The sequence below is a fragment of the Lissotriton vulgaris genome, chromosome 7 (genome assembly GCF_964263255.1).
Source record: "Lissotriton vulgaris chromosome 7, aLisVul1.2, whole genome shotgun sequence".
Lineage (NCBI taxonomy): Eukaryota > Metazoa > Chordata > Amphibia > Caudata > Salamandridae > Lissotriton > Lissotriton vulgaris.
Window position 1 is genome coordinate 1333513414 of NC_141695.1, and position 12097 is coordinate 1333525510.

Genomic DNA, 12097 nt, shown 5'->3' on the forward strand with positions numbered 1-12097 from the left:
AGCCCCTGAATGATTGATTGTGGACCTGGGTATACTGCATTGCTCCCTGTTTAGCAGTTAGTTCATGAGCTGTCCCCTTTTTCTTTTATTCAAATCCGAGAATTTCAGTTACCTAGTGCACTGCTCTCTATGCTGGTATCTTACCTGGCACGAGTCCCTTTGCCCTTGCGGATACCCAGCGCAGATCATGTCGTACTTGATGAACTGGTACTTTTGGCTCACCCCTGAGCCTGTGTGGTACATGTTGTCACAGGTTGTAGGGTCGATGAGGGGGAGCTGCACCTCCTGCAGAGTCTGGGGCGATGAGAGGCTGACTGTGAAAGATAAAGATACATATTATTCTTTTCATCAGACCTCAATGTTATTATTATTTTTTAACTTCCATTTTGTGTCAGTTCTTCTTAGGCCTTGTCTACGGACGGACTGGTTTTCTGTTGGAGACCTATTGTTTCCAATACATTACATGTCCTCGGAGTGGGCTTTGGGCCAGCTCCTTGCTCATGATTGGATGAATTTGCTGTCTGTATAATGTCTCTGCTCATCGTTCCACGATAGTCCACTCTATTTTTTAGTTTGCTCTGCTCAGAAACACTTTGTTCTCACTGTGTTTTGATTGGATGAGTATCCTACAACTACTTGCATAAATGGGACTATTTTACATTTGAAGAGTACAATAAAATATGACACTTTTTGTCAGATTCATTTATCTCAAAAAATTATTTAAAACCCAAAACAATCCATTTTTAAAATGCTTTTGTTACACTTAAAGCTATAGGCTTAGTTTGGAGTTTGACGAACAGGGTACTCTGCCACAACTTGACTGAGTAATACCCTGCCTGCTAAACTCAAGGATCACCCAATTCATTTATAGTCGGTCAGTCCATTATGTTACATGCCTTTTACAATGCCTTACATCGAGGACCTGACAGTCATGAAGCCATTATATCTCAGGCCGTCCGCCCTACTTAGGGCAGATGGTCTGAGGTACGTTTTCCTGTTCGAGGCTGCCAGGAAATGTCTGGTAGTCCTGAAAAGAAAAGAATTACAATCACCTCCCACTGGCAGAGAAAACTTACTAGGTGCCAGGGTCATTAGCTTTTTTTGTTTTTCAGAAACAAACTCCTGCTTTGGGAGTGTGTTTTTGAGAAACACAAAAGTTTTCTCAGAGGCTGCCTGAAACGTGGTGGCTGATCAGCAAATTTTCAGTGACTCCAGGGGACCTGGAACTGCTGGATTCTCTGAAGGCATAGAGATTTCCGCCAAGCAGCCAGAGATCTCTAAATATGGCAGGCTGCAGTCCCCCAGAGCCGTGTAGTACATCCCTTTCCTTCACTGCCCTGGCACAATGGAGCACAGTCCCCAGGGGTCTAAATGCCCCCCCACTAAGACCCCAAGACCTATACACTGCGCATGTGATGGAGTGTCATTGCTAAGGGCAGGGTCTGTGCATTTACTGGGCTCATGAAGCACCATTAAACACTAAGGGGCAGGTTTACAAGTCCCCTGCGCCACCAGTAAGTCACTTTTCCTGATGTACTGGTGATGCAGGGGGCTCCTCCATATTTACAAGGACAGGAAAAGTCACCCTGCGAGACTTTTCCTCTCCTTGTAAATACGTCCCCTTCACACACAGCACTTTGCTTTTGAAGGAGCGTTCCATGGGTGTTGCTGTGGGTGTTCCCACGCAAAACCCATGGAACAAGACACATCTCCAGATTTACGAGAAATCGTAAATCTGGAGATGCGTCTGAATGCTATGCCACCCTAGAGGTGGTGTAACGAGGAGAAATGTTTTCATTTCTCCATTTTTTTCCTCTTTCAATGCGTGCTGCATTGAAAGAGGAAAATGCCTGTAGTGATTGTTGTTGTGCAGGAAGGTGCCCCTTCCTGCACAAAAACAATCTCTCCCATGACGCAGGCATCCTTGCACCATGGTGCAAGGGTGCCTGTGCATGGCTGCAGTTTGTGCGCCCGCGCAGAGGGAAGCACAGAGATGCGACATATTCATGTAAATATGTTGCATAACCGTGCTTCTGAAGTGCGGCAGCGTGGGGCAGCCAAAAGGCTTGCGGTGCCATGCTGCGGCACTTCCTTGTAGATCTGCCCCTAAATATACATTTATTTTACAAACCCTTATGGCTCCCTTTGCAGCAGTTTTACTGTTGCTTTTAACACCCAGCAATTCCTCCCCTTCCCAATGTACATCCACAGCCCCTGGCTTATTTCTGTTTCCTGCATGTGTCTGTGACATGATACTTGATAACCTTAGTTATGAGCATTTATGTGATGTGTCTTTTTTAGCACAGCAATGGATTTGCAACATTTGCCACATAATACGTCATCTGCTACATAATCTGAAGATTTTAGCAAGCAAACCTGTGTCTAGCTCAAATGAATCAAAAGTTACTAAAAACATGCCTTGTGCTCGGTCGTAAGGGAAAGCCCTTCGCCAAGATTAACTGGTCTTCTTTGAGTTGCTTAATTCTGTAGTTGGGTGTTAAATTGTTACTAATGAGATGGAATTATTGTCTAGGTATTAAAAATTACAAAATAATCAAGTTATACCATCAAACAATGTACAACATTATGCAACATAATTTGACTTTTTTCCTTCATTATTTAGTCAACCCTGCTGCATAATTTGGTGCTCCCCTGCCACATAATTCCTGTGACCATGGTTATGAGTATGCCAGAGCTAGCTTGAAGGTGCTCAACAGCCTTGGTATTAAGGACCGCCATGTGCTTGTCTTTTTGTCACAGCTGGATATCCAGCGGGCGGGGCCAGGGTGCAGTAAAAACTCGTGGGTGCTAAGCTGCTTTGAAGAGATTTTTTAGGCCTTTCCCAGTTTACATTGTTGTCACTGGATAAAAGGCACACATTTGTCTCCAGGCCCTTGGCCCAGGGCAATAATCATGTTATATAAAATGTCAACATTAAGCTGGCTCTACTCTGAACAATCAAATACACTAAAATTCTGTGAGTTCAGTGTCCATATGATGTCAACAAAAAAATTGCTCAGCACAATTGGGTACATTCATAGTGAGGATGGATCAGGTATCTTTGCACAAAGGTGGAACGGTCAGGAGGCATCAATCATACACCGTTTCCTTCATATACATGTACAATACTACCGCCATCTCTGTGACTAGTTCGGTCCATCATACCAGACGTGTCCCTCACCTGTGGATCTCCCCTGTCAGCTAATTACCTTACTACCTTTTGGCTACAAATGATAGCAACATTGTATCCCATACACATGCAATCAGACATCTGTACAAACCCTGTTTCTCTTCTCTGGTTAGTGCCATGATTTTAGCCCACATCTGTTCTGGTTTCTGCCACCTGCCATTTGGGGCAGCTTCAGCAGATTTCACTAACTTTGAAATAGCCCTCGCCAGGCATTAATGGTGCTATATCTGGAAATCTATTGACAGCAATTTTTGGTTTTGTACATGTAATAGCCCTACCAAGCAATACCATATGAACAGGCTATCCTGTTGTAGGCATAAACCTATAAAAACTGATACAGCCCCACCAATAGGGAAGCAGCTCTCATTGGTATAGACATATGAACAACTGCACAACCACAACTAAAATGCCATTTGAAGACAGGAAAGTGAGAGAGAATGAGTCATTTTTTTTTATTTCTTCCTGGAGGTGCAACACAATTTAACTTTGTTAATCAATGTAACAGCAAGAAAAATGTGTAATATTATTCTGCTTGAGTTTTGTTGCTTCAAATATTGTTTCGTCTTCCTTTTGTTTCCTCCAATTATGTGTGCTTGCGTTAAAAGTGCAGGATGTAGACGCATGTTTTGGGTCTGACCTAATTATTTTATACACTGTAGAGAATCCGAGAATGCTTTGGTATTCTTTAATTCTTTCACTAACTGGTGAAATTGCTGGTACACAAGAATTGAGGACAATAAGTACTATCACATTTACCCATAGACACAAAACATGTACAACCTTTGGATACATTAGCCCTTTTCTAACAAGTCCGGATTGATAGTGGGTCAACTGTCAAAAATCCCAGGATTTAAACAGTCAATGCAAGGTGCAGTGACAGGTACCCTTGAAAAGAATTCTTTAACCATGCACATGGGATAGTGATAAAAACATGACACAAGCCTTTCCACATACCAACAAAATTCATAGCCACAAAGTGTCTTATTGTTATGTTTGATAACTTCAGATAATATGGGCTTTTTACTCAACCGCACTTTACTGCTGGGGCTTATACTTAAAATGTTAACTGCAAAATGTCAAGTCCTAGAATACAATTTGATATCTCTTATAAGGTCAGGACTGACTTTCATTGGGTACACTTGGCAGCTATGAATGTCAACACAACAGTAGTACCACATTACTGCAGTGTGACACTGACGTCAATACTGAGGGAAGTGCAAATCATGGACTGCATGTACCATGATGCAAAGGAGAAAACTTTTCTGGGATTTGATGTAGTGTCTGGCCACACCCTCTCCCTGCTCAAACTGATTTTCATGATCTCCTCTACCATTTATCACACGTTGTTAATGTTACTTTTGGTAAAAAAATGTATACCGGCCCAAGCCAGAGAGTACCGATGGAGCCGGAGAGTACAGTCCGGTGCGGAGAGTACAGTCCGGGTGCGGAAATTCCGTCCCGACTGCGGACGTAAAGATATGGCTAGTAAATTACCTCTGTGAATACCAAACGTCGTAAAGTTAGACTATAGTCTCAGATTACCTTTGTGAATCGGACCCTGTGTCTTCCCCTTCCAGTCTACCCTTCACCATGACAAACCTGCCCCGATTGATTTAAAGCTCAGTTGTATGAAAAGAATTCCATATCGTACACAGATTAAGATACCTCTTGCATATGAGGAATACCCAGTTACGAATAACTGCCCCTCCATTAGAACTGCAGTTTTTCAGTTTCTTGCTTCATGATGTGTGTCGACAACAGGAAAATTATAAGGAATCAGTGCTTAAAAGAGGAATAAATGATGGTGGCCAAGCGAATGCAGCTCGCATGTGGAGATCTGAATTAAGCCCCAATCTGAGGGACATGGATTGGTGCATTCTGGCTGAGAGGGCGGTCTATGTGGGAAGGGGCTGTCCAAATAAATGGACTAAAATATGGGGGAAATGGAATGCTTATAGGGGGAGCTCTGTGAGACGCTAGTGGATACTAATTATGAGGTTTGCTCAGAGTATTGTTTGGACAATGCTCTAATGTCACTCTGTCACTATGATGAAGGGATTTTGGAGGAGGGGCGTGGCTTGGCCGGCGACGATGGCAGACGCGTGAGCAGAGAGCTCTGCATCAGCCTCGCAAATTATCCTGCATAATCTGACGTCCGGGCTGTTTCTCATGCCACCAGAGCCCTCTACGGGGGCCGAGCGCATGTGGAGCATATCCAAAGGGTCGCAGAGTGTGGTCCGCTCAGGATATCAGCAGAGATCGAGGAAATATCCTGAGAGGCCGGGAAGACTCAAGATGGCGGCGAGAGCGGCAGCGACATACGCAGTGCTCTGAGCTCCGCTCCAGGATTACGCACAGCTCAGAGGCAATAGCTGGGGCAGCACCGCAATAGTCTGACGGAGATCGGCGGCTCAGCGGTGTGCGGGGCCATCGAGGAGCAGCAGGCAACTTCGACCCAACTCTTTCCCTTGAAGGCGTAGCGGACGCCTCCCTGCTGATGGAGGGGGCTTATCAGAGCACCTGCAGGCAGTGCGAGTGAGCTGGCCTGGGGTGAGGGCTTTACACACTTGCAGGAGTTCAGTGGACCTCTGGGGTGTCAGGAGCGATGCTGCAATTGCCAACAGCTGCGAGCTCCCCACCCCCTGGCCCGGAGACGAGGTGCGAGCGAGCGGCTCGCGAGAGGTAAGCGGGGCAGGGTGGCCTGGAGGACTGTGCTGACACCCCCTGACCTCGGACTGGGCCGCTTTCCAGGACCACAGACCGGACTCCGTGTAGACCGCCTGATATTGGCTTGGAGCAGACCCGGGGGGGGGGGGGAGCAGACTTATGGCAGCTGAGGGACTGAGAGGCTGCCGGGAGGGCTGAACCTGGTGCTGCAGACGGGGGTTGTCCGAGGGTGTACAGTTTGCTGCCTTGTGGAGACCCTTACACAGGTGAGATGCACGAACACTGGGGGGCCTGCAGGCATCAATCTCAGCCAGTTTTTGAAGGGGGCTGCTGGCAAAGTCATTGGACCGTTGGGCGACGACCCATGAGGGGAGCCCCCGAGAGCAATTGAGGACTTGGCTGGGAGCTGTGCACTGTGGTGGAAAGGAGTGCACTGTTGGCCGGAAAGATGGCGGCCGCGGCAAGAGAGCTCATAAAGGAGTGCCTCGTCGTGACCCGCAGCGCATGTAGGGGTCTACTTGCTTGTGGCCTGGCGAGTCGAGGACCTCTAACAGGAGGCGCATGTTGCGGACAGAGTGACACTCCAGCGTCCTCAGTGGGCACAGCGTCTGTGGGGCGAGGCTGGGAAGGTCTAGAGCTGAGCGGATGACTCTCGCCGACAGCCCTGGTGGCTGGGGGCTTGGGAAGCAGGGGAAGAGCCTGGGCATTGTAGTTGTAGCCTGACCTGAGTTGAAGACGGGGTGTGCCCGAAGCCGGGCCCAAGGAGCGTTTTGTGGGGCTGCATCACTGCTGTGCAGGGAGCGTGGATTGGGTCGTAACTGCAGAGCACCTACCACCGGACGACAGGCGAGGTGGAGAGGCGCGAAGAGAGCCTTCACAACCATAGGCAAGCTCAGGGGTCGCCAGACTAGAGTCCCCCAGGAGCAGGAGGAAGATTCTTCGGATCAGACGAGAACTGTCCAGGAAGACCCGGTGCAGCGGCAACTACAACAAATACTGGCTGCCATAGCCAACACAAAGGCAACCCTCCACCAGGATATCAGTACTGTTGCAGTGAGGCTTGGCCTGCTAAGAGATTAACACAAAAGACTTTCAGAGAGGGTCAAGAAAACTGAAGTCAGTATTGCGGAGCTGACGCCGGCGCAGAAAGATGTGGCGCAGCAGATGCAGGCCTTAACGAACAGGGTAAATATTCTGGAACGTAGAGCCGAGGATGCAGAAGGACGCCATCAGAGAAATAATGTGGGGGTGGTGAGGCTGCAGGAGGGAACAGAGGGGGGCGATATGGTGACCTTCCTGGAGATGTGGTTGAGGAATGTTATAGCCCCGGAGGGCCTCACTGCCTTCTACACCTTTGAAAGAGCCACAGGGTACCGGCCAAGCCGCTGGCCCCAGGGAGGCCCCCAAGACCTGTGGTGGTCTGCCTGCTCCATTTACGTGATAGGGACTTACTTCTGCAAAAAGCAAGAGCGGATGGCCCCTTCACAGTGGACAACACTAGGATTTCCGGACTATACGTTGGAGGTACAGAAAAAGCACACTTCTTACATAGCGGTCAAGAAAGCACTGTGGGATAAGGGCCAACAGTACTCTCTGATGTTCCCGGCCTGCTTGCACATCATATTAGATGGGAGCACACATTATATCGACTCTCCTCAAGATGCTTGAGACTGGCTGGAGAATTAAAGAACAGAGACACAGCGAGGAGAGAATGCCGGGGAGGCCCAGGATCGAGCCTTAAACCGAACTTTGCGACCACGCCGTTGTATCCACAACAGAACCCAGAAGAAACCCACGCTCACTTAGACGACACGGGAGGGGGCGGAGGTGCTGCAGGCCATGGTGGCGCTAGCGCAGGAACGGACTCCAGCGTCAGAGGAAGAGGAGGCTGGCACTACCGGGGACTCTGTGGGAAATGACTCAGACTCGTCCCATGTAAGCAAGGAACGCATGCCTGAGGTGACACGGCAGACAGCGGATGACATTATCTGAGGGAGGGTGATGGGCTACAGTGAGCCAGGGCCTAGAAGAACACCTCTGCTGTTGAGGTTTGGCGAATGTCCCAGATTGTTTTGCTTCCACTGGGGCTGATTGCACTGATTAGTGGACTCCCGAGACAGCTGCGGTCCCCAGTACCTCTGTATTCAACTTGGACTTAGTGTGCATTTTTCTATTATGGTTTGGATGGGTACTAGTTTAACAGTAGCTGTCCTGGGGAGGGGAAGTTGGGGGTGTTTCTTAGTTTCGGGGTTTATTAGGGCCAGGCATGTCACTAGGCAATTTCTCAGAATTGACTTTCCGACACTGTTGGGATGGGTGCCACCAATAACTTGAAGTGTGTATCATGGAATGTGCAGGGCATGCACTCTATGTGGCGCCGACAAAAGTTACACGCATATTTAGTACGCAGGGGGGTCCATATCACACTACTGCAAGAAACCAACCTACTGGCGCAGGAAGGAGCAACGTTACAGCGGTGCTGGCGTGGTCAGGTGTTCTACACAACCTATGCCGCATTTCCTCGGGGAGCACTGATTTGGGTGCAGGCAGGGGTGCCCTTCGAGTGCAGAGAAAATCTTATAGACCCGGAGGGACGATATGTGGCGGTGCTTGAGAAACTTGACGGGCGTGACATCGCTCTGGGGAGCATCAATGCTCCCAACACGGAGCAACCTGCCTTTTTCTCACAATTGTCAGGGAAGTTAGCACCCTATTTCACTGGCTCAGTATTGCTTGATGGGGATTTTAATTGTATCTCCTTCCCCCACTCATAAGATCGCAGAGGCCAGGCGCAATTGGCAGAGCTGATGGGGCCTGGTGGATACGTGGAGAATCCAGCATCCTGGAAAACGAGACTACTCTTACTTCTCGGCATGACACGACCTTCACGTGCGCCTGGATGCATTATTATGCACTTCGGACGTACATGCAGGAGTGCAGAGCAGTGAATATCTCACTAGGACACTGTCGGATCATAACCCTATTTTGCTCTGGATACAATGGTCGTGGACACGGGCCAGGATACCAGTTTGGCGGCTGCACCCGGAGGCTTTGGAGGACCAAGTGTTTCGCAACACGATGGGTACCTCCATCACTCAGTATTTCAGAGATAATGAGGGCTCCGTCTACACATCCTTGGTGGAATGGGATGCCTTTAAAACGGTGATTTGGGGCTGTAGAATTGCTGAGATGGTGGGTGTGCGCAGGGGGCTGCTAACGGAGTTGGGGGACGCCAAACAACACCTTCGGGAAGTTGAAAAAGATCGCCCTGGGAATCCGGATAAACAGCTGGAATTAGAGGAGGCGTGGGAGGCAATGGCAGGACAAGTGGAGCGATTGCTCTTTGTCGATTACAAAGCTTATATCACACACACCCATGTAGAGGGAGACAAATCCAGTGCTCTGCTGGCCTGGCTGGCCAACCCGTCCGCAGAGGTTCAATGATTCTGGAACTCCGAGACCCCAGGCGGGCGTTTGTTTTACTCAAGAGGGTATAAAAGAGTTATTCTATGACTATTACAAGGACTTATACAAGAGCAAGACGACCCAGACGGAAGATGACTTGCATGGGTTTACACGTGAACTCCAACTCCCATGACTTGATGACGACCAGGCGTAGTTGTTAGGCAGATATATTGAGATTGGAGAAGTACAGGCGGCTCTAAAGCATATGGCACGGAATAAAAAACAGGGGATGGACGGCCTCCCGATTGAGTTCTATTTAACCTATACGGAGCAGCTGGCGCCGCAACTGTTAGTACTTTATAATGAGGGGAAACGTTTGGGTCAACTTCCCGTCTCAACGAGGGAGGCAGTTCTCATCCCTCTCCTTAAACCTGGGAAGCCGGCATGGGACAGGTCAGCATACCATCTGCTATCCATGCTTAACACGGATGCCAAAATATTGAGTCGCATATTGGCTACTCATCTTTTGCCCTACATGTGGACCGTAATCCATCAGGATCAGGCTGGATTTATTCCAGCTCCGAATACGGCCTTAAATATTTGGTGCTTACTGCAGATACTAGAAGCAGACTCCTATCTGAAAGACGCTGCTGCAGTATTTGCTGTTGATATAGAAAAAGCGTTTGACAGTTTGAAGTGGCCCTATTTGTTCAATGTCATGGCCAAATTTGGGCTGGGGGACAAATGTATAGAATGGACGGCATTACTCTACAAATACTCCATGGCACGGGTTAGGACGAGTGAGTTGATATCTGAAGCCTGCGAGGAAGGCCGGGGCGTGAGGCAGGAATGCCTGTTGTCCCCACTTCTATTTGCGGCGTCGAAGGCCAGGATGGGGCGATAATACCAGGGCCTACAAGTGCATGGACAGGCTCACCACATAGCCCTGTATGCGGACGACCTGCTCATGTTCTTGGAAGACACAGGGCAAGCACTACTGGGGGCTAAGGCATTACTACATGAATTGGGAGAGGTGTCTGGCCTTAGAGTAATTGGGTTAAGTCATGGCTGTTCCCAACAGACGTAGATAGGGGCGGGCTGCAGGACATAGCGGGAGTGCAGTGGGAATACAGATGCCTCCCGTATTTATGGGTTAGGATCTACCACGCACAAACGGATATGTTGGAGGGCAATATTGTTAGAGCAGTGAGAGGGCTGGTGAGCACTTTTGAATTCTGGGGATAACTTCCATTCAGCTGCTAGGCGAGTGGCCTTACTTAAAATGGTGGCCCTCCCCAAGGCATTGTATTACTTTGGGACCCTGCCGGTCTGGATCCCGGCATGGACTTTAAGCAACTTACGTCCATGGTCACAGGCTTCCTATGGGGTACTGGGAGAAGGCGGTTGGCCTGGTCTGTATTAATGCATCCAAGAACAGAGGGAGGATGGGCAGTCCTTGATTTTTAAACCTACTATATAGCTGCTCAGCTGCAATGGCTTTCGCAAAAAGTGGCGACAAAGCTGCGTGGCCCATACGAGGAGAGAGAGAGAGCCCCGACACTGAGATTACTCTCTCAAATCGTACTGGACCTTCCTGTCCTGGTCCGTGCCATTCTGTAGGACCTTAAGACAGCAAGGCAGTGCTGGAAGCGGAGTTTTAACCCCTTCCATGCTCATGACGAGCTCAGCTCGTCATGAGGCACAGTTGAGCTGTGCTGATGACGAGCTGAGCTCGTCACGAATAAAGGAGAATAGTAATTTTCCAGCACAGGGGAAAAATAACCACAGCAGCGATGTGGTTAAACAAGCCGGCATGGCAATGCCATATGCCCCTGATATGCCGGTCTCTATGTGCAAGGCGCTCCCCCACGGAGGCTCCTGGTGGGAGTTGACAGACTAGGACAAGAAGGCTTGCAGGAGCGATTTGATTTAAGGGGGGGTACTTCCTGCTCCACGCAGCGCTTACTGCGGCTATTCATGCACACTGGAAGGAGGGCCAGGCTGAAACAGACACTTTTGTGGGCTGTCAATATATAGTGACTGCTGCGGGGAAATAAAAAGCGGTCACATGCCTATACAAGTGTCTGACGCAGGAGAAGCTAGCACCTCTAGACCTTCTTAAGCACAAATGGGAGGCAGATGTGGGGGAAGAGATACCTGATAGGGCCTGTGGTGACATAGTGGAAAGAGCGTTGAAGAGCACCAGGAATGCTCGCTTTCAACTGGTGCGCTTTTACATCTTGCATAGGGCCTGCCTCAGCCCGACAAAGATCAAAACATACTATGACACTGACTCAGATGAGTGTCCGCGATGCCGAGGGGAGGGGGGGGATTTCCCTCACATGATCGGGGGGGGCCCACAGCTGGTTAATTATTGGACTGAACGATGTAACAGACATAGAACTGGAGCTAGCAATGGGGCCATGTGTGCTGCATTGGTTTCCCCACACGGCTAAAACTAACATTACTAGCAAATTTATAGACATGGGCCTTTTGCTAGCCAAAAGAGAAATTACGATGCATTGGAAAGCGCGAGGGGCCCCCAATGTAGCCAGATGGAAGAAGGAGTTCAGCAAATAGGCGGAATGTGATGGGATAGTGCGGCTGCAATTAGTAAAGAGAACGGGTAGTGAGAAGATGTTGGAAGTGGTCAAAGCATGGGAGCACTTTGTGGGATTATTGAAAGACCCAGACACTGATAGTGATGAAGGCAATGAGAATGCCATAACGGAGGTAGAGCAGTGCCATGTTAGCACCTAGCTGCAGCAATATTGTCACCCCTAGCACTCCCATGATATGTGAGCACAGGATAGCAGCGCACAAACGATTTCACTA

General features: G+C 49.0%; 1 protein-coding gene across 1 annotated transcript in view; it reads right to left on the reverse strand.

Moving 5' to 3' along the window:
- LOC147703633 (transmembrane protease serine 9-like) overlaps window positions 1-12097 on the reverse strand; it is a 96388-nt gene that overhangs the window by 12175 nt on the left and 72116 nt on the right. Inside the window, exon 9 of the mRNA XM_086929528.1 lies at window positions 145-314. Coding sequence (XP_086785654.1) covers window positions 145-314 — 170 coding nt within the window. The remainder of the gene's footprint in view (window positions 1-144; window positions 315-12097) is intronic.